The sequence below is a fragment of the Ictalurus punctatus genome, chromosome 4, assembly GCF_001660625.3.
Source record: "Ictalurus punctatus breed USDA103 chromosome 4, Coco_2.0, whole genome shotgun sequence".
Lineage (NCBI taxonomy): Eukaryota > Metazoa > Chordata > Actinopteri > Siluriformes > Ictaluridae > Ictalurus > Ictalurus punctatus.
The window spans coordinates 16,933,860-16,960,856 of record NC_071284.1 but is presented as its reverse complement, the minus strand read 5'-3'; the positions used below and the strand labels follow the sequence as shown (position 1 = coordinate 16,960,856).

The following is a 26,997-nucleotide window of genomic DNA, read 5'->3' as shown; positions in this document are numbered from 1 at the left end:
AATAGCATTTGAAGAGAATGACTTACAATCACAAAACGAACTTTAAATGTTCATGTAGGTATCAGCTATACCGCACACCTTTTAGAGTTTTGATATTTAACAAAATAAACTATTAAATCATATGTAAATTTGATATGAATTTCACTACCAAATGGGCTCATACATAAAATATACCATAATTTAAAGCTCAATAGCACTGGAAGAGAATGACTTACAGTCACAAAACCAACTGTATAGTATTCATGTAGGTGTCACCTATAACGCACACCTTTTAGATTTTTGTTATTTAACCCTACAATGCACGAACCAAAAAACCTACACAAACAGACATTTTTGGTAACTGAGTGCAATTTTTTGAAAACTGTACATAGGGAACTGTGTACAGTTGAATTTATTTATGTACATGCTTAGACATATTGTAGATGGGAGCCAAATGAATTTAACATTATTTACAGCATTGCCAGTCAACTTTTTGAGCCTTGTTGAACTGCTTCTCTGACATGGAAAGACATTCCACATGGAACCACCTGCAGTGGTGACATTCAATCTGAAAAAAGATAATAATAAACTTATCAAATTGCTCAGTAATCAATTAGTTTTTAACTCACTCACTCACTCGCTCTCTCTCTCTCTACACACAGTTCCCTATACAGTTTTCAAAAATGTCGGTTGAGTCGACAAGGCAGTTATCAGGTGGCCAGATGACAGATATAAAATGCAGAAAACAAATAAACATCTTTGAAATATTGAAACTTTCATGTACTGTCAGTACTTTTAATTATTTCATTAATAATACATTTTTTGTTTGAAGAAAATGATTCATTCAAAAGTGGGTCATTTTGACCCACCTTTATGTATTCGTGTAGGTTTTTTGGTTCATGGATTGTAGGGTTAAATATAACAAAAATCTAAAAGGTGTGTGTTATAGCTGACACCTACATGAACACTTTACAGTTGGTTGTGGGACTGTAAGTCATTCCCTTCAAATGCCATTAAAGTTAGAAACGTGTATACCAACGTCGTATGTAACTTTAGAGATGGTCCCTTAAATTGCGCATTTCTGCGAATATCGAACACCCAAAGTCAAACCAGTACATCACAACTCCTCCCACTGAAACTTCCCGGCCGTGGCCAATTTCTTGCTCTCAGTGGCTGTAGGTCAACGCTGTAGCTATATTCAGTCAAAACAAATGTCAAATTACGTGATTTGGAATCGCATACAGGTCCAGATATTTAACATGCTAGATGTCTCGCTAACATCGGCGACGCGTCGATGCTTCTCTCAGATCGCGTCTTTCATAATTCATACATTGCTGTGATTTGCCTATGATTTCGGGCTTTTGTCGGCGATCTCAAATCGGGCCTAAAATCGTGTCGGCATAATCCGCTTTGTCTGCGATAAAGAAAGCAAACACCGCGCGAGCGTCACTGCGGGAAGCAGAAAATGTCCGACTTGACTGCAAGTGGAAACTCTCGCCGATCGGTTACATGCAGCCGAAGTCGAACACACCTTTTGTGTCAGAGGAAGAAACGTCATTTCCTGTTTTTTGTTACTGACGTGGCTAAATGCGGAGCTGTGACTACTAGTGGTCAGGAATTCAGTGGGGGAAATAAAGATAGTCCATACGGCGTTTAAGTCCCATTCATTTATTTATACACACACACACACACACACACTTATTTTGCCATTTTAGTGTTAGTTTCGTTCTTCATAGTATAAAATTAAGTCTGCTTTAGTAAGATGTTGGACTTCTTCGCCATCTTCAGTAAGGGGGGTATAGTGTTGTGGTGTTTTCAGGGGGCTGGGGTAACTGAATCTTTTACAGGCCCTATAAACGCTCTCATCCGCTCCGTAATTCTTCAGGTAAGTTTCAAAAGACAGCTGCCATGTAAGATTTTGAATGCAGATAAATATTTATTTAATGCGCAGTGCCTTCGCGTCGACCTTCCGTGCTTTCCGTATTAGCAAGCGTCTAGCAAGTTATGATGCAAGTCTGAAAATTAACCACGAGTCTTTCTTTAATTAGTGCTCTAGTTAACAAAACGTTGCACGAATTGGTCTTGGAAAAATACGGACGATTTTTACTTTTGGAAAGAAGTTCATCTGTTTCTGTTTGTCATATCTTGTAGTAGTGTTGGGTCCGAGTCCACCTTTGTCGCGTTCGAGTCGATATCTCCTTAACTGTCCGAGTCCAAAAGGGGCCGAGTTAGACTCAATCCGAGTCCAGAAAGTAATTAAATTTAAAAAGATTTTAAATTGCTGTTAAATTATTATTTTAACCTTCACAAACCAGTGGCAACATAAAGGTAACAAAAATACCACTATTACGTCTTGCCATTTCCATAAATATTTTTATTTCATGTCATCAGCACCTCCGCTAGTTTCCTATCAAAATTATTTCAAAGTTAAAAGGGATATAGAGGTATATGTAGAACTTTTATTATATTACTTGTATATTAAGTGTGTGAAAATACAAATGAACCTGTTTTGTTGTTGTATATTGTATATATTGGGTCCTCCAGTTCAAGTTGACATTTCAAATATTTTATGCCTATCCCCCACAGTTACATAGTCTGAGAGAGAGTACGAGTAGAGTTACATTTAGCAGCATGTCACAACAACAAGCTTCATGCTTGTACTGCTTTTATCTGCCTGTTAATGACGACAAACTAATTTCTGAACACAGATCTGTTCTTTTAACTTTTTTTTTTTTATATATATAAAAAAGCATATTAGCAGGGTTTATAATATTTACTTATAATATTTGTAAATATTTATTAAGAAATACATTTTACTTGGAATTCAAGACCGGAATCACCAAATGATAATGTTTAGGGGTGGGTGATATGACTGCAATCTTATTTTATGATAACGATATGTTTTCTCAGGTAGGCCTAGTAGTATTCAAGTAAGAAATACTACGGAAATTGAATAAAGAAATTTCCCCCAAACTGTTTACATTCACTTAAAACAGACTATAACAGACTATATTATCAACAGGCTATATTTGCATGAATGCATTTGGCATATGCTCTTGTTGAGGGTGACTTGCATCTATTTCATTTATACAGCTGAGCAGGTGATGTTAAGGGCCTTGCTCAAGGGCCCAGCAGTGGCAGCTTGGCAGTGCTTGGATTTGAACTCAGAACCTTCCGATCAGTTGTCCAACGTCTTAACCACTGAGCTACCACTGCTTCAATCCTGCCATCCTGATTTCTTCTTTTTTTTGTCTATATCTCATTCTAAATAGTTTTAGATCGTCAAACAAAATACAATATATAATTAAAGCTGCAAGCAGCGATAAACGAACCCTCGCACGTTGGGGCTGCTCTGCCAGGGGAAAGCCATTCCATTTTTCTTTTTAGAATTTATATAGTTGTTTCTGAAATTTTCTTATTGCCAGTAAGTGGTACTATGACTACAACTGAATATTGGCACGTAGATGTCCTTGGGGCAGGATTCATATCAAATATGTGAAGTTTGGTACAGATTGACATTGTATGTTTGAGTTATAACAACTTCCTGTTTAATACCAGTAATAGTATGCTTTAGCACTTAGCTAAGTGTTGCTAGCATGCTGCAACATGTCTCTAATATATTGCTGGCATATTTACCACTTGGTGGTATATATTAATATGTTTATAGGAGTGCATCATAGTGCCCAAGGCACTTTCTGTTGCCAGCAGGTCATGCTATGACTATAACTTAATATTGGCATGTAGATGTCTTAAGGCTATGATTTGTATCAAATGTGAAGTTTTGGGAAGATTAGGCATTGTTTGCTTGAGTGATAACAACTGATCTGATTAAATCTCTGGGAGGTGCTTTTTAAAGTATGAAGCCTGGAAATGGTTGTTGCAAGTAGGTGGTACTATGACTACAACAGATTATTGGGCTGTAGATATCTTCATGCCCGGGCTTTTATCAAACGTGAAGTTTAGAGTAGATTGGACATTGTATGTTTGAGTTATAATGACTTCCTTTTTAATGGCGAAACATCGAAATTTGTGAGACTCAAAAGCTTATGAGAAAACTCAAACGCTTCGCAATTTAGCATTGATACATTGGTGCATCTCTACAGGGCTCTACGGTAACAATTTCTTTTAGGAGCACTTGTTACAAATGACAAAAATTTAGGAGCACAGTCAAAAATTTAGGAGTTGAAGTTTAGATTTTTATTTTTTTTTTGTAGAAATGGTAACATTAATGTGCCACAATATAACGCATAAGTAGGCATGAGAAAACTTGAGCTTGTCAATTATGGCAGAATTTAGGAACATAGTATGAGCCATGACAAATTAATGTACCTTCTGATAAACAAAATTTGATATTTTCAGTTAATTTTACAGACTGTATGCAAAAAAACAACAACCGTTAACCTGTTCCAGCTTGTAAACAAATCTAATAAAATTTAAAGCTACACTATTAGCCATTTTCCACTGTCATGGTTCTGGGCTGGAGCCAGTTCTCAAACTGCTGTGCCTATATTGTGTGTATATATGTGAATAATCTCATGGGATGTTATTGGCTGAGTTCATTTACCTGCCAGATGCAAAGCACTTTAGTTTAATGGTGTTAGTTACTGATGCCCCGATCAGGATTTTTACAGCCGATACCAATTTCTTGTCATCTTGATCGACTGAAACTGAAAGATACCAATCTTTTTTTTTTTTTTGTATATGCTTTAATCAGGAGGTCTGTCATAAACAGTAAAATATAAGCTCTCTGCTCATGGTCACTGTAAATTGAATTGAAATAATAGCAATGAGAAATACTGTTGGTTAACTGATGAATAAACAAGCGTAAATATTTTATTTTTAAATATCTTGAACAATAAAAATTTAAAAGTATTTAAAACCTATTTAAAAATAGACTAACACAAACATGATCCATATTAGGAAAAACAAGGCTAATAGCCTTCTAAGGAAATAGTGAACTAAGCTTAATGTCAAATTTATATTAAATGCAACCCATAGTAATTAAACATTTAATTTCTCATTTTATTTATATTTTATGCGTTTATTATGATATTTTTTCTATTAAATGATTTATTTATAACTAAGCACATTTTCTATCTTTTGTATTTTATAAGTTTTTTTGTTTGTTTATCAGTTGTTCCTTTTAGATAGGTTCCCCCAGTACAATGTTGCCATATCTGCTGATAATATTGTGTGTTTTGGGAGTCTAAAGCAAAACATGGAAATTAGGGTTGACTTTTCTAGCAACCATGAGTTTAAATGAAGTGATTGCGCTGTCAATTAGAGTTAGTGAAGGAGAACGGCAGTGTAGTGCATGTTTGCAGACTGAACAGTTGCTACTCTTGATTATGATTGGTGAGGAATTATTTAATAAAGAAGTTTGAATTACACCCACCTTGTAGCGTTAACATTATTCTTAATTTGCTCCGCCTGACACCGCTGTGGCTACACGAGCATGTAGCACAGTCACAGGTTCAGGTCATTTTGCATGATCAATAAAAGATGGCGGTTTGTGAGATTGGCAAGTTGAGAGAAGCAGATAATGTTCAGTGATACTCTTCTCATCTTAATGGCTTCTTTGCAGTATTTACACACTTGTTCAGTTGACTGAGGTGATGAAAAGCAGTGCGAAAGTAGCTAAGTGCGGTGTAGATGCATTTTGGACTTCCTATAGTTTTTATTACGATTGTATTATACAGCTCCGAACAGGCCACTCGCACCGGTGTGACCAAATATTTTTCAAAGTCAAGCAAAGTACTTTTCAGTCGCAAATGCGAGTGAAATGGTCGCACTGTAGAGCCCTGCTCTAATAAGTTGGTCTGTGAGCGGCACGGGGTACATTTACTCACTACGTTAATTCTGTTGCAAATACGGAGAGTAAATACTTAAGTTGCGTCTCAAATGACGTGCTATACACTTACGCTATGTAGTCTACCATCTAGTGTATGCATTTTAAGGTAGTATCATCTCAAATGGAACACTAGCGTTCCGTTTTTTACTAAACGGAATTATAAGCCATTTCCTAGCAGATGGCGCATGACATCATACGCACATAATGTGACCCTGCTAGCTTTAGTAGATACCCAGAGTCAATGAAAAATGACTTTGTTCAGTTTACTGTTTTTGTCAACATTACCTTTTATACCCAACATGACCTCACTCACCATCAGATGGAGATGGTTAAGTGACTGAGGAAGAAAGTGTGCAATGTGCAAGTCTTTTAAGTCAGGGGAGCATTTTATATTAAACACTGTGGAGAATATCAAAATTTACAAAGTGGAGGATGTGTAGCAGGGAAGCACGACAGTGATGCATGAAGACAGTTATGTTTATATCCAAAATGCTCCACTGTGTACAAGGGCTTTGGAAAACTGGTGCAAGTTGCATAAAAGGTTTAGTTTAATTTAAGTTTATTGTTATGTGCTGTATCTGCATGCTTGCAGTGTAACTTCTGTTGTTTATTATAACAGGAGGGATCTATTGGTAATGAGTATGTGTTGCTCCTCATTCACGGTGTAGACGCGGTGATGCACAGTGGGAGCACGAGTAAGATCTGTAATGTCTAATTAAAACACTATAATCAAAAATAAACAGAAGTAAATGAATATGCCTAAAAGCAGTGATGAACAGAAACCACAATGTGCAGTGAAAGTAAGTTATTATTAATTTAGGACTGTAGTTTTTTGTGCATCCATACAAAGTAATGCATAAATACTAATATATGAGCTGCAACAACTAATCGCTAAAATCGATTATGAAAATCATTGTCAATGAATCTCATTATTGATTAGTTGGTCTGTGCGTGGCACGGGGTACGTTTACTCATTACGTTGCTTTGGTTTCGAAAGCACGCTTCGGAGAGTAAATACTAAAGTTTTGTCCCAAATGACGTACTATATAATTACATTGTGCACGGACTACTCTACAATCTAGTGTGTGGATTTTAGAAAGGTAATATCATCTCAAAGGGAACATTAGCAGGTTTTTACTAACCGGAAGTATAAGCCACTTCCTAGTCGACGGCGCTTGACGTCACACGCACGTAATGCGACGCCGCTAGCTTTAGCCTCAGTCACCGACTATGACTTTCTTCAGTTTACTGTTTCTGTCAGCATTACCTTTTTTTTCCCCAACGTGACCTAAGTCCTCATCAGACGGAGGTGAAATCCTCTAAGGCAGGGTAGCATTTTATTTTAAACACCACCGAGAAGGTTTATAAACTTTATAAAGCAGAGTTTCTGCAGCACGGAAACATGCCAGTGATGTGGTCACGAGTTGCTTCAAAGGCTTAGTTTAATTCCAGTTTATTGTCATTATGTTGTATTTGTGCTCTTGCACTGTCGTTTATTATTATAATGGAAGTGATGTGTTAGTAACAAGGCCGTGTTGCTCCTCATGCATGATGCAGACACACTGATACAGAGTGTAGCACGAGTAAGATCTGTAATGTCTAATTAAAACACTATGATTAAAAGTAAAATAATAGAGAGAGATACTTTGTATATATTGTAACCTTAGTTTTGACAGGTATAGGTCAAAGGTCAAAAAGATACACATTCTAACTCTCTATATCTAGATCAAAGGTCATGATCATAAAAATATATATAGTTATGTTAAATCTGGATCACATCCATTCGTGACAGAAACGTTACCATACCTGGTACGGCCATATGTTTTCCACCCCACACACGTTGCACACATGTTCTTTCTAACACTCTGTGGTAGGTCATAAAAATATATATAGTTATGTTAAATCGGGTTCCCATCTATTCCTGACACAAACGTTACTAGTTATGTTAAATCGGGTTCCCGTCCATTCCTGACACAAATGTTACTATACATGGTACGGCCATGTGTATTACACATCCAAACAAAAATATGACACACACAAACGCACTTTATTTTCACATTATTTAAAAGGAATTTAAGAGTTTTGTACTAAATTACCATAATTATGAACACAAGTTGTTAAGTTGACAATCATTTTTAAAATTACGTTTTTCCATTTAGATTGTCTGCAGTAGAATGCAGTCTTTTAAACCAGGAAAAATGACTGCCTTTAAGTTTTATAACAATAGTAAGTAAAATCCAGCGTGATTTACATTACAAATCTCATACGTAACATCTCTGCAGGATTTATAGACGTTAAAGCACTGAATGAAATGAGCAATATAGACAAAAAATAAACACTCTGTCTACTACTTTGATCTCTCTCATAGAACTATCCACAGTCCAAAGGCTGTGGAGCTAGAAGGCTACGTGTGCGAATGACAAAAATTTTTTAAAAATAAAATAAAAAATGTATCAATACATGAAATTAGATTACACAATGTAGTTGAGGTTTACATGAATAAGCAGAAATGTAATCATTCTTATCTTTCCTATAGCACAAATGAAAAGCCCTCTCTAGATGAACAGATTTGTCAAATGAAACTTTTTCCTTCTTATCCACTGCTACGGTAAACTAAAGAGTAGATATTCAAATTACACTGCTAAATATGACTAGCATTAGCTACGTGTACTAGTGCAAAATAGTCCATCAAATGTATTAGCAGGTGTAGCCTATACACGAGTCCACTGCTGGTCATATCACTATTGAGAACATGCCCCCAAATTCATTGCTTTAGTAGAATTTAATGGTAAGTGAAATGATAATCACATTGTAATGTCCTTAGTATTTGTTCAGTCTACAGGTCCTCTAACACTCTGTTAAATGAATAAATGTAAATGTACTACAACGTAAATTTAGTTTTAAATCAATTAATTCAGAAATTACACACAATGTTAAGTAGATGTAATTATCAACATTATTATGTCAACACAACTCATCAAAATAATGTGTACGACTTTAAATATTTAATTAATTCAGTAAATTAGAATTTTTATCTTGCAACCACACATTAAATTTAGATTGTGGGGGTTTGTTTTGTATAGCTCCGCTGTTAGAAAATACATGATGGTTGAATGTGAAAATAAATGAGCAGAATGTAAGCTTGTGAAATAAATTAAACTTTATTGATTGCACTTTTGAGAAAATGGCATGACTTTGAATAAAAATGTACTGAAATAAATACTCTAAAACATTGATATACCCGAAGAAATGTAAAAAAAAAAAAAAAAAGAAAAAAAAAGTTTTTACATACCTTCTAAATAGGTCCCTTTAGGAGGTAAACGTTTTAAAGACGGTGTTTTATAAGCAACGCGCGTATTACATGCCTTCTAAACCTAACCCTTTAGGATGTAAAATGTTTAAAGTGCTGCTTAAAAGAATCGAGAGTTTTGTTTAAACTAGAAGACACATTTTCCGGGCAATGTCTTGTAGGCCTATACACAGTGTCCTACACATCTGAAGTGTGTGTGTATGTGGGTGTGGGGGTGTGCGTGCGTGCGTGTGTGTGGGTGTGTTAGAGAGAGAGAGAGAGAGTCATGTGTTTCCTGGGGGTTTGCTGACCAGAATGCTTACAGTGTGTTTATGTTAATGAATTAAGGGACGAGTCGTGTGTTTCAGGGTTTAACGATCCCTACCAATGTGTACATTTGTGGTTTAAGTGAATCTTTGTTTCTGAAATTACTTCTGTGGTAATTATCAGTTTGTGTAACTAATCTATCAGAAAATACTAGACCTGGTGACTGAATGTGGTAGATGTATTAGAATTTTGGACATGTTATGCATGTGTAGCTCCCTATGTGTATTATCTATGTGTAATCCTTCTGTCAAGAAATGAACAGACTGAGGTTTGTGAAATAATTGAACTATTTATTGGCTACGTTGTTGAGAAAAACACTGTGATGTGTAAAACATTTCTACAGTCCTTCAATGCTGTATGATGTCGTCGTTCTCTTTTACTGAAAGAAAGGTCAAAACCATCGGTGTTATTCGTTGTGGAGACTGAAGTGACAATATGTCTGAAGAAAATGAAAATATGTATTACATATCCTACCTTCTAACCAGGTTATTTTAAGGGTGAAAAAAACTTTTTTAAAGACGGTGTTTTAAAAGAGTCGTGCATTTTGTTTAAACTATAAACAAGATTTCAGAAAATGGTTCGTCAACGAGGATACTTACACAGAACTATCGCTAAATACATAGACAAAAGCTTATGCTTTGACATCCCATGTCCCAGCAGTACATTTATGACCTCTGGTGACCATGTGGGTGTGCGGGGGTGGGTGTGTTAGAGAGAGAGAGACACAGGTGTTCTTTTGGGGGTTTTGCTGACCAGAATACTTACAAATGTGTTTGTTAACGAATTAAAGGGAGTCGTGTGTCTCAGTGTTAAAATAATGGTTAAGACGTCGTAGTTAAAACACAGAAGAAACTCTGCAACTATCTGTTACAATGTCTGCTCCGAGAAATCCTAATACCCTTAGAAGATTGCTGTGTATTCACCAACAAGAGGACCTGTTGAAATGAGAGAGGACCTGACTTTTGCTCCAAAATTTTTTTAAAAAACCAAGAGGTTAGATTGACAATTTATTAATGAAGGTAATGTAAAGACGTTGTTGTTTAACCCTGAGCAGGGCGTCAACAACTCCAAAGATCGTGTCGGGGGTGGGGGATGGGAATAACAGTTCAGGCATATTTCCATATTCCATATTCCAACAGAATATTAGACATTTAGTGTAAACTAGTGTAAAAAAAATATAAAATGAATAAAAAAAAATCTCAAATATTTCAGTGAAAATAGTGGTCCATATTTAATGCATTATATTAGAAATGATAGTACAGTATTTGTTGATCAGTTACCAACTCGTACTTTATAATAATTTGTTTAGTAGCATCTGAATCTGGCAAATAACTTTTATTGCATTTAGGCATACAATAAAAGTTAATAAAAAAATTAGGAAGAAATGACTTGTGCACTACTGCTGCGGATATTAAGTCAAACCATTTTGTTCAAACTTCAGCATGACCCATAGAGAAGCAGAAACTTATGGCACCTTATGAATACCATGTGAAGGATTAAGTTGACTCGTCCCTTACAGTTACAAAGACATGTCCTTGTGCAGGATCACCTTCACACCAGCATCGATCCCCTCTTATCCCATTTCAACGTATAAGAACAGGCAAAAAGTAATATAAGATGTATAAGAGTATATTTATAAAATAACACATTATGAGGAAGAAACATAAAATATTATTTAAGAAGGTCTGCCGTTCAGCCCTCTTAACTGTAAGAGCATCATCAGTATTGTACAGCAGTTAGGGAACAGTAGTTAGCTTTCAGATGTCAGATATAAAACAACTTTTTGAGTCACATTGCCAAACTACTGGTATTATATTTGGATCCTTCTTTTTCAGCATGAAGGACTGGCATTTATTTAATAGACAGATGGTACAGCCATATACTTGGTCAGAGGATTTAGGAATTTCTTTGAGAAAGGTTCATTGTTTTTGTTCTTTTATCATAGCTTCAGTTTGTATACTTACTTTGGTTAGTGACTTAAACTGTTTTATTAGGTATTGACAGATTTCATTAACAGGGAACGATGATAGGTGAAGATTAAGTTGGTATGCGTGTACAAAACAAAAATGTCTATATGTATATTTGTCTGCTATGTATCTGTTTAAACACTGCTGTAATGGCGATATAAAAGGGAGAGAGATACCCATTTACTAATTCATAGAACCCCTTTCCACCTTTTCAAGTTCGTTATACATTTTTCTTTTCAAGCCTCGTGTTCAGACATTGCAAATCATCAGTCTGAAGGTTAAGGGTTACTTAGATTTTTGCTTCTTCAGCATCAAAAAAAGTCTAAACATTAATCTTATTATTAAACTCAGAAACAATATAACTGTCTGGTTGTGATCATAATAAAAGGCAACGTGAAAGGTGACTTAATTCCCAATGAGATTTCTCTATGTTCTATATGACCTTTCTACAGTATAAGCCATTAAGTCCTAGTGTCCAGCCATTATTACAGCACGGGAGAGGAAATCTCGTTTATCAGATGTGCGATGTACGTCTAGACAATCTGATAACAAACTACACACAACATTTATGTTGAGAAAATTCAGCTTGATCTTTGTTCTCATATAACATTGGATCAGATCCATAGTTTACAGCATCTGTCCCACACGTATTTAATCTGTATTACGAGTACTGAACAAGTTAGAGGAGAAAATGTAGATTTACTGTTCATTGGAACTTTATTGTTTATTTAGATCTGTCTTGATTCATTTTCATATTCAAATTTTAAAAAAATACATTTTATTATTACATCATAAAAAGTCTAATATCTATTAAATATCATATCTATTTAACATATCTATTTAAATACTTATTAAGATTACTGTGCTAGTAAGTGTTCCTTACCAGCTCCTGACTATGGCTATCACAGATAGTTGTGTGTTCATGTAATTTTGTGTAGATCCATGTTGTAGAATTGCGTTTGTTGTCTATGAATGTGATTAATCTCTTATAGGATGCAATAGGGTGTGTTAATTAACCACTAATAAAGTGTTTTAGTTTACTGATTTTCATTCACTCAGCTCAAACAGGTCATTCCTTCTGATATCTGTATTATTACTTTCCACACCGTGTCTTTATCTCCACCATCTTTGAAACAAAGTGATGCGCATATATTGCCTAACCCTATCGTTACTGAGTGTACCTATTCCTTGTGGACAGACTGAACTGCAGGAAAGTACTGTTAACAAGATGAGGTTATGGTCTGAATTACCAAGTGGGGTAGTGTAGTAACTCTGAGAGCTACAGTACATTAATGAGTTTATCTATATTTACTCAAATCCCTATACAGGAATAGTAAATTGGTGTATGATTTTATGAAAAGAAAAGTAGGTTCTGTGTGCATAAGAAACAGAGAAAGACCATTTTCTGAAAAGAGTCGAATGGTGAAAATACATGTTCCTACATTCATACGTTATATTAGATGCCAGACTTTTTATGATGTAATAATAAAATGTATTTTTTTTAAAAATTTGAATATGAAAATGAATCAAGACAGATCTAAATAAACAATAAAGTTCCAATGAACAGTAAATCTACATTTTCTCCTCCTCTAACTTGTTCAGTACTCGTAATACAGATTAAATACGTGTGGGACAGATGCTGTAAACTATGGATCTGATCCACTGTTATATGAGAACAAAGATCAAGCTGAATTTTCTCAACATAAATGTTGTGTGTAGTTTGTTATCAGATTGTCTAGACGTACATCGCACATCTGATAAACGAGATTTCCTCTCCCGTGCTGTAATGATGGCTGGACACTAGAACTTAATGGCTTATACTGTAGAAAGGTCATATAGAACATTGAGAAATCTCATTGGGAATTAAGTCACCTTTCACGTTGCCTTTTATTATGATCACAACCAGACAGTTATATTGTTTCTGAGTTTAATAATAAGATTAATGTTTAGACTTTTTTTGATGCTGAAGAAGCAAAAATCTAAGTAACCCTTAACCTTCAGACTGATGATTTGCAATGTCTGAACACGAGGCTTGAAAAGAAAAATGTATAACGAACTTGAAAAGGTGGAAAGGGGTTCTATGAATTAGTAAATGGGTATCTCTCTCCCTTTATATTGCCATTACAGCAGTGTTTAAACAGATACATAGCAGACAAATATACATATAGACATTTTTGTTTTGTACACGCATACCAACTAAATCTTCACCTATCATCGTTCCCTGTTAATGAAATCTGTCAATACCTAATAAAACAGTTTAAGTCACTAACCAAAGTAAGTATACAAACTGAAGCTATGATAAAAGAACAAAAACAATGAACCTTTCTCAAAGAAATTCCTAAATCCTCTGACCAAGTATATGGCTGTACCATCTGTCTATTAAATAAATGCCAGTCCTTCATGCTGAAAAATAAGGATCCGAATATAATACCAGTAGTTTGGCACTGTGACTCAAAAAGTTGTTTTATATCTGACATCTGAAAGCTAACTACTGTTCCCCAACTGCTGTACAATACTGATGATGCTCTTACAGTTAAGAGGGATGAACGGCAGACCTTGTTAAATAATATTTTATGTTTCTTCCTCATAATGTGTTATATTTTATAACTATACTCTTATACATCTTATATTACTTTTTGCCTTTTCTTATACGTTGAAATGGGATAAGAGGGGATCGATGCTGGTGTGAAGGTGATCCTCTTTGTAACTGTAAGGGACGAGTCAACTTAATCCTTCACATGGTATTCATAAGGTGCCATAAGTTTCTGCTTCTCTATGGGTCATGCTGAAGTTTGAACAAAATGGTTTGACTTAATATCCGCAGCAGTAGTGCACAAGTCATTTCTTCCTAATTTTTTTATTAACTTTTATTGTATGCCTAAATGCAATAAAAGTTATTTGCCAGATTCAGATGCTACTAAACAAATTATTATAAAGTACGAGTTGGTAACTGATCAACAAATACTGTACTATCATTTCTAATATAATGCATTAAATATGGACCACTATTTTCACTGAAATATTTCAGAGATTTTTTTTTATTCATTTTATATATTTTTTTACACTAGTTTACACTAAATGTCTAATATTCTGTTCTGTTGGAAATATGCCTGAACTGTTATTCCCATCCCCCACCCCCGACACGATCTTTGGAGTTGTTGACGCCCTGCTCAGGGTTAAACAACAACGTCTTTACATTACCTTCATTAATAAATTGTCAATCTAACCTCTTGGTTTTTTAAAAAAATTTTGGAGCAAAAGTCAGGTCCTCTCTCATTTCAACAGGTCCTCTTGTTGGTGAATACACAGCAATCTTCTAACGGTATTAGGATTTCTCGGAGCAGACATTGTAACAGATAGTTGCAGAGTTTCTTCTGTGTTTTAACTACGACGTCTTAACCATTATTTTAACACTGAGACACACGACTCCCTTTAATTCGTTAACAAACACATTTGTAAGTATTCTGGTCAGCAAAACCCCCAAAAGAACACCTGTGTCTCTCTCTCTCTAACACACCCACCCCCGCACACCCACATGGTCACCAGAGGTCATAAATGTACTGCTGGGACATGGGATGTCAAAGCATAAGCTTTTGTCTATGTATTTAGCGATAGTTCTGTGTAAGTATCCTCGTTGACGAACCATTTTCTGAAATCTTGTTTATAGTTTAAACAAAATGCACGACTCTTTTAAAACACCGTCTTTAAAAAAGTTTTTTTCACCCTTAAAATAACCTGGTTAGAAGGTAGGATATGTAATACATATTTTCATTTTCTTCAGACATATTGTCACTTCAGTCTCCACAACGAATAACACCGATGGTTTTGACCTTTCTTTCAGTAAAAGAGAACGACGACATCATACAGCATTGAAGGACTGTAGAAATGTTTTACACATCACAGTGTTTTTCTCAACAACGTAGCCAATAAATAGTTCAATTATTTCACAAACCTCAGTCTGTTCATTTCTTGACAGAAGGATTACACATAGATAATACACATAGGGAGCTACACATGCATAACATGTCCAAAATTCTAATACATCTACCACATTCAGTCACCAGGTCTAGTATTTTCTGATAGATTAGTTACACAAACTGATAATTACCACAGAAGTAATTTCAGAAACAAAGATTCACTTAAACCACAAATGTACACATTGGTAGGGATCGTTAAACCCTGAAACACACGACTCGTCCCTTAATTCATTAACATAAACACACTGTAAGCATTCTGGTCAGCAAACCCCCAGGAAACACATGTCTCTCTCTCTCTCTCTCTCTCTCTCTCTCTCTCTCTCTCTCTCTCTCTCTCTCTCTCTCTCTCTCTCTCTCTCTCTCTCTCTCTCTCTCTCTCTCTCTCTCTCTCTCTCTCTCTCTCTCTCTCTCTCTCTCTCTCTCTCTCTCTCTCTCTCTCTCTCTCTCTCTCTCTCTCTCTCTCTCTCTCTCTCTCTCTCTCTCTCTCTCTCTCTCTCTCTCTCTCTCTCTCTCTCTCTCTCTCTCTCTCTCTCTCTCTCTCTCTCTCTCTCTCTCTCTCTCTCTCTCTCTCTCTCTCTCTCTCTCTCTCTCTCTCTCTCTCTCTCTCTCTCTCTCTCTCTCTCTCTCTCTCTCTCTCTCTCTCTCTCTCTCTCTCTCTCTCTCTCTCTCTCTCTCTCTCTCTCTCTCTCTCTCTCTCTCTCTCTCTCTCTCTCTCTCTCTCTCTCTCTCTCTCTCTCTCTCTCTCTCTCTCTCTCTCTCTCTCTCTCTCTCTCTCTCACACACACTTCAGACACTGACACCAGAGCTCATAAATGTAAAATTTACACTATCTACAGAACTGTCACCTCGGGAAAACACGTGTAGGACGGTGTGTATAGGCCTACAAGACATCGCCCCGGAAAATGTGTCTTATAGTTTAAACAAAACTCGATTCTTTTAAGCAGCACTTTAAACATTTTACATCCTAAAGGGTTAGGTTTAGAAGGCATGTAATACGCGCGTTGCTTATAAAACACTGTCTTTAAAACATTTACCTCCTAAAGGGACCTATTTAGAAGGTATGTAAAAACTTTTTTTTTTTCTTTTTTTTTTTTTTTTTTTACATTTCTTCGGGTACATCAACATTTTAGAGTATTTATTTCAGTAAATTTTTATTCAAAGTCATGCCATTTTCTCAAAAGTGCAATCAATAAAGTTTATTTTATTTCACAAGCTTACATTCTGCTCATTTATGTTCACATTCAACCATCATGTATTTTCTAACAGCGGAGCTATACAAAACAAACCCCCACAATCTAAATTTAATGTGTGGTTGCAAGATAAAAATTCTAATTTATTGAATTAATTAAATATTTAAAGTTGTACACATTATTTTGATAAGTTGTGTTGACATAATAATGTTGATAATTACATCAACTTAATATTGTGTGTAATTTCTGAATTAATTGATTTAAAACAAAATTTACGTTGTACATTTACATTTATTCATTTAACAGAGTGTTAGAGGACCTGTAGACTGAACAAATACTAAGGACATTACAATGTGAGTATCATTTCACTTACAATTAAATTCTACTAAAGCAATGAATTTGGGGCATGTTCTCAATAGTGATATGACCAATAGTGCACTCGTGTATAGGCTACACCTGCTAATACATTTGATGGACTATTTTGCACTACTACACGTAGCTAATGCTAGTCATATTTAGCAGTGTAATTTGAATATCTACTCTTTTAGTTTATCGTAGCAGTGGATAAGAAGGAAAAAAGTTTCATTTGACAAATCTGCTCATCTAGAGAGGGCTTTTCATTTGTGCTATAGGAAAGATAAGCATGATTACATTTCTGCTTATTCATGTAAACCTCAACTACATTGTGTAATCTAATTTCATGTATTGATACATTTTTTTATTTTATTTTTTAAAATCTTTTGTCATTTGCACACGTAGCCTTTTAGCTCCACAGCCTTTGGACTGTGGATAGTTCTATGAGAGAGATCAAAGTAGTAGACACAGAGTGTTTTTTTTTTTTTTTTGTCTATATTGCTCATTTCATTCAGTGCTTTAACGTCTATAAATCCTGCAGAGATGTTACGTATGAGATTTGTAATGTAAATCACACTGGATTTTACTTACTATTGTTATAAAACTTAAAGGCAATCATTTTTTCTGGTTTAAAAGACTGCATTCTACTGCAGACAATCTATATGGAGAAACGTAATTTTAAAAATGATTGTCAACTTAACAACTTGTGTTCATAATTATGGTAATTTAGTACATAACACTTAAATTCCTTTTAAATAATGTGAAAATAAAGTGTGTTTGTGTGTGTCATATTTTTGTTTGGATGTCTGTGTGTAATACACATGGCCATTCCATGTATATTAACGTTTGTGTCAGGAATAGATGGGAACCCGATTTAACATAACTATATATTTTTATGACCTACCTCAGAGTGTTAGACCATGTGTGCAACGTGTGTGGGTGGAATACACATGGCCGTACCAGGTATGGTAACGTTTGTGTCACGAAATGTATGTGATCCAGATTTAACATAACTATATATATTTTTATGATCATGACCTTTGATCTAGATATAGAGTTAGAATGTGTATCTTTTTGACCTTTGACCTATACCTGTCAAAACTAAGGTTACAATATATACAAAGTATCTCTCTCTCTAATAATATATCTAAAGGCAGCGAGTAACAGAAACCACAAGGTGCAGTGAAAGTGAGTTTTTAGGACAGTTTTTAGGATCGGGCAGGATAAACCTTCAGTGCCATTTTTATTTTATAAATGTATTTTATTATTTAAAATAAAATTCACAAACTGAGTGTTACAAATATAAATTCAGACTAAGACTTTACACAACTGTTTGTCCAAAACAGAAAAGAACCCAACACACACACAAGAATATATATTATTCATTTAGGACTGTAGTTTAATTTTGTGAATCCCCCCCAAAAAAATGCACAAGTACTTTTTTATTTATATATTATATATATATATATATATATATATATATATATATATATATATATATATATATATATATATATATATATATATATATATATTATATATATATATATATAATATATATATATATATATATATATATATATATATATATATATATATATATATATATATATATATATATATATATATATAGTATGTCACAAAAGTGAGTACACCCTTCACATTTTTGTAAATATTTGATTATATCTTTTCATGCGACAACACTGAAGAAATGACACTTTGCTACAATGTAAAGTAGTGACTGTACAGCTTGTGTAACAGTGTAAATTTGCTGTCCCCTCAAAACAACTCAACACACAGCCATTAATGTCTAAACCGCTGGCAACAAAAGTGAGTACACCCCTAAGAGAAAATGTCCAAATTGGGTCCAAAGTGTCAATATTTTGTGTGGCCACCATTATTTTCCAGCACTGCCTTAATCCTCTTGGGCATGGAGTTCACCAGAGCTTCACAGGTTGCCACTGGAGTCCTCTTCCACGCCTCCATGACGACATCACGGAGCTGGTGCATGTTAAAGACCTTGTGCTCCTCCACCTTCTGTTTGAGGATGCCCCACAGATGCTTAATAGGATTTAGTCCATCCCCTTCACCCTCAGCTTCATTAGCAAGGCAGTGGTTGTCTTGGAAGTGTGTTTGGGGTCGTTATCATGCTGGGATACTGCCCTGCGGCCCAGTCTCCGAAGGGAGGGGATCATGTTCTGTTTCAGTATGTCACAGTACATGTAGGCATTCATGGTTCCCTCAATTAACTGTAGCTCCCCAGTGCCGGCAGCACTCATGCAGCCCCAGACCATGACACTTCCACCACCATGCATGACTGTAGGCAAGACACACTTGTCTTTGTAGTCCTCACCTGGTTGCTGCCACACACGCTTGACGCCATCTGAACCAAATAATTTTATCTTGGTCTCATCAGAGCACGGGACATTGTTCCAGTAATCCATGTCCTTAGTCTGCTTGTCTTCAGCAAACTGTTTGCGGGATTTCTTGTACATTATCTTAAGAGGCTTCCTTCTTGGATGACAGCCATGCAGACCAATTTGATGCAGTGTGCGGCGTATGGTCTGAGCACTGACAGGCTGACCCCCCCCATCCCTTCAACCTCTGCAACAATGCTGGCAGCACTCGTACGTCTATTTCCCAAAGATAACCTCTAGATCAGGGGTGTCCAAACTTTTTTTAGCGAGGGCCAAATACAGAAAAATAAACAAAGGGCCGGGCCACACACTAGAGGTGAAATATTGACACATGAATACGAACAAACAGTTTAGGGTTTAAAATTTAAAATGAATAAAGAACTGTTTATTATTAAAGTAAAAAGTGTGGCATGAATTAAATACAATGTCAGTTGTGTGTGTTTGCAAAGAGTCAGGTTAATAACTGGAACTGCACTGCCCGTGCACTGGAACGAACAGGCCTGTAGGTGGCACAGGGGGTCGTAACAGTGTGTCTATTTCTAACTCACCTATAATGTGAAGAACATTGCACTCAGTGGAAGCAGTGATGCTGTCCTTTGGATTGAAGGATGGCTGAAATGTCAGGAGAAAGTTTGGTGGTTGAGACACGAAGGACTTCACAGAGATGGCTGGTTCTCAATCTGCTTTTGTTCTGATTTAACGGAGAAAATGCTTGTTCACAGATGTATGTTGAGCCGAACAGGCTCATCATTCTTTTTGCGTGGCGTCTCATCAGAGGAAACTTGGCACTATCCAAACTGATAGAAGTCAGAGGGAGAGAAGCTGAGGTTGACTCTTCAGAGAATCATCGCATTGCATTTCAATCAGTTCTAACTGCAGACTCTCTTCCACTTCTTCTGCATCCACCAGGAAGGGGGTCGAGAACAGCTTGATTTGTTTTTCAATGACAGAAAAATCTTGGAAACGCTGGTTGAATTCTGTCACGAGAGATGCAATCACAGACACATATTTCTCCTTTTTAGCAGAAAGGTCGGCCTTTGGAAAAGCAGACTTTATTTCAGACAGCGCAGGGAAGTGTGCAGCATTAAAGCTTCGTAGTTGCGTCTCAAACAGGCGGAGCTTTACACAGAAGGCTTTCATGTGCACATACAGGTGTGGCACCAGCTGTTCTTTGCCTTGTAGGTTCTTGTTCAGTGTATTCAGATGATGAGTAAGATCAACTAAAAATGCCAGGTCGGCTAGCCACAGAGGGTCACTCAGTTCATGAAGAGGTCGGCCCTTTTCTTTCATAAACTGATCGATTTCTGATCTCATCGAATAAAACCGCTGCAGCACATAGCCGCGGCTCAGCCAGCGCACCTCAGAGTGGTAGAGTACATCCCCGTATTCAGCATCCACTTCAGAAAGGAAAGCTTGAAATTCTCTGTGGTACAGTCCTCTAGCTCGAATTATGTTGACAGTTTTTACAACAGTGTTCATCACATCGCCCAGCTGGACAGTCTTGGCACACAGTGCTTCTTGGTGGATTATACAGTGCATCCTAAAAGCCTCACCTCCGCTCTCTTTTACCTTGGCGCACACCATCGATGCCATTCCTTTACGATCGCCCATCATGGCCGGAGCTCCATCCGTTGTTACTCCACAGAGCTTGTCCCATTTAAGCCCCATCTTTTCAACTGCCTCTGACACAGCTTCAAAAATATCTCTACCCGTCGTTGTGCCTTTTAGGCTTATCATATCAAGCAGCTCCTCAGTACAGCCAAAATTATCATCTACTCTCCGCAAAAAAAATCAACAGCTGCGCAGTGTCTGTAGCATCTGTGCTCTCATCGCATGCTATCGAGTAAAAATCAAAAGCACAAGCTTTGTCTCTCAGCTGAAGTTTCAAGTTAGCTGACAAGTCCTCGATTCTTCGCACCACTGTATTTCTGGATAAACTCACGTTGTTGAAATCCTGCACTTTCTCCGGGCACATTATTTCTGTGACTTTGATGAGGCACTGCTTTATGAAACCACCGTCTGAGAACGGTTTGCCGTGCTGGGCAATAAGTTTAGCGACTTCATAGCTTGCTGTTGTGGCGTTTTCCTGTATTTTGTTAGCACGAAAAAAAACTGTTGTTGAGCTTGCAGGCTAGCTGCCATTTGCTTGACTTTGTGTTCGTTCGGCACCGGTGTATGATGTGTAGCTCTGATGGTTTCATAGTGCCGACAGACATTATAGTCTTTCATCACAGCAACATCTTCATTGCAAATCAAACAGACACACTTTCCATTGATTTCTTTGAAAAAATATTCATTTTCCCACTGTGTTTGAAATCTTCTACACTCACTTGCTATTTTTCATTTTTTGGGTGCTGCCATTTATGGTGACTCGGGGTAAAAGTTTTTCTTTGCTTAATTTTGTTTAGTAGCGGTAACGGTTGAGAAGCATCGTTTCCGTGGCTGGCTCCATCTAGTGTTGAAACTGAGAAGTGCAACAGAGTCGAGCTCAAGCTTCTTGAGACTCCGAGAAGCTTGAGCTCTTCTTGACCAATAAAAACTGGACCGCGGGCCGTAGTTTGGACACCCCTGCTCTAGATGGTCGACCATAGCGAGACCTGTTCTGAGTGGAACCCTTCCCTTTAAACCGTTGTATGGTCTTGGCCACCATGCTGCAGCTCAGTGTCAGATTCTTGGAAATCTTCTTTATAGCCTAGGCCATCTTTATGTAGAGCAACAATTCTTTTTTTCAGATCCTCAGAGAGTTCTTTGCCAAGAGGTGACATGTTGAACTTCCAGTGACCAGTATGAGGGAGTGTGAGAGCGATGACACCAAATTTAAAACACCTGCTCCCCATTCACACCTGAGACCTTGTAACACTAACACGTCACATGACACCAGGGAGGGAAAATGGCTAATTGGGCCCAATTTGGACATTTTCACTTAGGGGTGTACTCACTTTTGTTGCCAGAGGTTTAGATATTAATGGCTGTGTGTTGAGTTATTTTGAGGGGACAACAAATTTACACTGTTACACAAGCTGTACACTCACTACTTTATATATGTAGACATTATCGGCCAACTAATCAATTATGAAAATAATCGTTACTTGCAGCTCTAATGTATTTCAATCACTTCATCATCATTTCTGGAATTTCTTTCAATTTTGGCATAGTGTGTTACTGGCTAAGACCTTTTTAACTAACTTCATGCTGTTGTAAAAGTTCTGTTTAAATGTTGATTTGATTGAACAGGGTTTGCAGTAATCAGGCCTGGAGGCATCTAGTCCAGCTGAATCCCAGGGCCTGAATTTTTTGTTTTTTTAAATTTAGTCTAAATTAATCTTCATGTATTACTGTCCACAAGATGTTTATGTATGACCTGTGTATTTTTAGTTCTTTGATTTTTTCAAAACTTTTTTCAAAAACTTTTTCTACAAAATTTGTCATGCTCTTCTCCAAATTGACATTAAGAATTATGTTTAAACTAATATATTAATGTCTTTCATTTGTATCTTTCATGTGTTTCAGTTAAATTTCAGTCACATTTTTCTCCATTTCTTGTGACTTTCTTTCTATAAATTATCCTTCGTCTTTCCTCTGTCTCCTCCTCTGCATCTCTTTCCATTTGATGATGGCTCTGTTGAAGTCAAAGTGCTCATGGGAGGTCCAAGCTCTGAAATGACCATAAGATTTGTGAGACTTGTATTATTCAGTGCATTTCTGAATTAAGTTTTGATCCTCTTTTTTTTTTTTTTGTGCTGAATCCACGTTCATATGATACACTTGCAACTGGTATGACCATGGCCGTCTGAAGAAGTTTCTCTGTTTCAGTGACATGACTGTTCCCTTAACACAGCCTCTGTAAGCTGCTGAAAGGACAGTGAAGCATATGAATCGCAGGAGACTAGAACTGCAACAACTAATCGATAATTATCGATTATGAAAATCGTTGTCAACGAATCTCATTATCGATTAGTTGGTCTGCACGTGGTACGTTACTCATTACGTTACTTCTGTTCCGAAAACACGCTTCTGAGAGTAAATATTAAAGTTGTGTCCCAAATGACGTACTGAACACTTACACTATGCACTCACCGTCTAGTGCAGTGTTTCCGCGGACTCCTAGTGGTCAGTGGTGTAATTGCCAGGGGTCCGTAGGAAAGTTTTAAAAATGTTTAAATAATTTTATATATCTTTTTGTTAAATGTATCAAAATATATTCAAATTAGATGTTTTTAAAATTAATCAATTTGGTTATTCGCATGCATTCACAAATCATGTTAGCTGAGCTGGCGATCGTTCATTGATGGGTTTATTTTAAATTTACTTACAAATGACATGATAATTTGCAAAAACCTATGAGTGGTAGACAACTTAGTGTCACACTGATGGATAAACTAAACAAAAGATAATTCAGAGAGTCAAATTAAATGTCACACCAAAAATAAAATGTAATTGAACCTGGTATTTGTACCAATGGTATTTGAACCAATCCCTGGGGAGTGAGAGGTTCTCCAATCAACCAGGGATTGCTAGGACTGTAGAATTCTGTGCTTTTTGTGCATCCATAAAAAGTAATGCATAAATACTAATATCAGTATTTATGCATTACTTTTTATAGACGAAAAGTGTTGTATGTAAAGTTTTAGTCTGAAATTTATATTTGTAACACTCAGTTTGTGGATTTTATTTTAAATAAACAAAAAATTGGTACTGAAATTTGCCTGCCCCCCTCCCAACCCGATTAATTGTAAAATAAAACAAATAATCGTCAACTAATCGATTATGAAAATAATTTAGTTTCAGCAGTACATTAGCCATACCATTTTTGGATGTTTCTGCTTTTTTCTTTCTTTTTAAAGCTGCTGTATGGCCAGTTCCATTAGCATGTCTGATTAACGTAGACGTTTTCTAGCATTGGCTGGTAAATTGTGCACTGCTGTACATCTTACAAACTGAGCAGCCCATTGTTCCATCATTTATCTCTAGTCAAGGGTAAATTTTTAGGCAGTTCATTTGGAATTTATCCTTTGACTGCTTCACCTCAGTGTGTGTTTATTTTTTAACATTTTTTATTAATTTTTTTTTTATTTTTTTATCTTCGGATTGGCTGCTTGTAGGCCTTTTGGGGGCCCCCCCAGGCCTTTTGACGACTTTTGCTTCATCCAGCGGTCCATATTTAAACAAAGCTCACCAAACCGTTTACTTCATGGTGTGTGGCCATGTGTTTGTGTTATTGTACAGATGCGTGGGAAATATGCTGCACATAACAGTGGAAAACACGGAGAAATGCACAGTCACAGTCAAATGTATAAACACAATCAAACAACACTGCTCTAAAGTACATTCACTGATGCACTTAAATTTAATTAGGCCTAATTGTAATGATTCAGATAAAAATTTGTGACTTGCTTCGTTATTGAGTTGCTTTGATTTTTATGCAGCAAATTATTGAAGTCTCTGCTTCCTAAAGATTTAATTTTAATATAATAATAAAATAAAGATTTTTTTCCCCCGACATGCATAAAATAATAGTTTAAGGAAAAATATAATGTGTTTGCATCTTCCCACGGTTAAAACATGGATTGCGTCATTACATGAGATGATGAATTTCAGCAAGCAGTATTCTATTTTTTTTGACATACCATCTGATTTTCATTCATGTTTATTTTTCGATAAAATGTGTATTCGAAACAATGATTTGATCAATTTACTCGTACTTCTTGCTGACATTTTGAGTCAACAGCCACACTCTACCACACTCACGCACGATAAAGAGCATCAAAAAATTTCATGTTTGAATTTCGTGATTAAAATATACATAATTTGGAAGCCAAGACTTTCTTCACAAACAGCTTATTATAAATTCCGACTTTAAATGGTTGAGTGCATCACATACACACTATAGTGTGAATAAGGTCTGTGCGATGCAAACCACGGCATTGACCGTATGAAGCAGGCCGATGTTGCACTCAACATGGGTCATAATACAGAGTGAGAGACAGACGGTTGGTGCAGCGCTGATTGTGGAATTAAACGCTAAAAGAAAGACAGAATGCTTGACATTGATTTTATTTCTTTGCGTCTGTGGATTAATTTAATAATTTGATCCGAGATGAAGCGAATACATTTTTGTGGGAAGTTCCCACATTATAAAGCTGAGTTTTGTGGGAAAAGTATAAATTATGTGCAATCCCTGCAATCCCATGGTGAAATTCAAGCCCTGAACCTCATTATGAATGCAGTTTCATTGATTTGGGGAATTAGTAACTATGGGGCAAATACATTTTCACACAGGCCCAGTTGGCATTGGATGACTTTTTTTGCTTCAATAAATAGCTATTATCATTTAAAACTGTATTTTGTGTTTACTCAGGTTGCCTTTGTTTTATCTTAGATTTTGTTCTTATTTCTGAAACAATTTAGTATGAGAGAGATACAAAAATGGAAGAAATCAGGATGGGGCAAATACTTTTTCACAGCACTGTAGCTTTTTTTGTGAAAGCTATAAAATACTAAACAAAAATTCAGACAATTTAATTTTAAGCTTGTAAGATAAGGTTATGTTGACTTTTCAGTGCAATTGATTGACTTTGGTTCAGTCTCTGTAAGGCCATAATAAAAGTTTAAATTCAACACCTTTAATCAATACTTAAATATCTGGTGGTTTTCTAAAGCAAAATGCTTTCATGTTTTCAGGAGCGTGCTGGGAACAGTCCCTTCTCCCATAATGCCTTGAATCTTAAGTACAAACTGGACAATGAATTTGAACTTGTGTTTGTGGTAAGTGATTTATTCTCTGAAAATAAGTTTGTTTTTTTTTTTTTTTTTTTGTTTTTTTTTTTTTTTTTGTTTGTTTTGTTTTTTTTAAGAGCACAACAATAATTTTAAGGCTGTGGTCAGTCTGTTTATGATTTTATCTGCTCCCTAACGCTTCCCACCATGTCTGTTATTATTCCTCTGATTTAGGTAGGTTTTCAGAAGATTCTGACGCTAACGTATGTGGACAAATTAATAGATGATGTCCAGCTTCACTTCAGAGATCGTTATAAAAATGAGCTGGAGCAGCGGGATGCCCTGAAGTTCTTGATCAGCTGTTTTGAGTTTGATGATGACTTTCACAGGCTTCTGTGGTGAGCTGTCATTTGACACTTAGAAAGTGAACAGACTGTTTTTCCTTTGTTTAAAAATTTTGTGTTTAATTTATGGTTTATGGGTTATTTTGAGTAATGTAATTAATGTGTTTCCTCCCAAAAATATTAGAGTACTGTACAAAAGTTTTAGGCACATGCAAAGAAATGCTGTAGAGCAAAGATGCTTTCAAAATAATGACATTAAATGTTTCTACATTAAGGAAATACTGTAAAGAGCAGTAAACAGTAGTAAGTGAAAGTCAATATTTGTTGTGACAAAAATAGTAGTCTCCAGTACAATTGGTGTAGTTTTTTTTTTGTTTTGTTTTGTTAAGGAAATTAGCTGGTATGTTTTATTGGGCATCTTGCAGAACCAGCCACAGTTCTTCTGGAGACTTTGTCTATCGCACTTGCTTCTTATTTTTACAGCAAAACCCAGCAGCCTTCATTATGTTTGTTGTCTGAAAAGTGGTCTCACATACTATGCTGCTTTCTTTAATGAAATACAAACATTTTTCTGTAACATTTAAT

General features: G+C 36.1%; 1 protein-coding gene across 3 annotated transcripts in view; it reads left to right on the top strand.

Annotated features, from left to right (window-relative positions):
* The first annotated feature begins 1,230 nt into the window (after positions 1–1,230).
* srpra (SRP receptor subunit alpha) overlaps positions 1,231–26,997 on the top strand; it is a 115,518-nt gene continuing 89,751 nt past the window's right edge. The window contains exons 1-3 of one of the 3 annotated variants that reach the window (XM_053678009.1): positions 1,231–1,864; positions 26,033–26,116; positions 26,303–26,466. In XM_053678009.1, the coding sequence (XP_053533984.1) occupies positions 1,742–1,864; positions 26,033–26,116; positions 26,303–26,466 (371 nt within the window). In that variant the 5' untranslated portion in view covers positions 1,231–1,741. The remainder of the gene's footprint in view (positions 1,865–26,032; positions 26,117–26,302; positions 26,467–26,997) is intronic. The other 2 variants (XM_053678008.1, XM_053678007.1) reach the window with 2 other exon arrangements.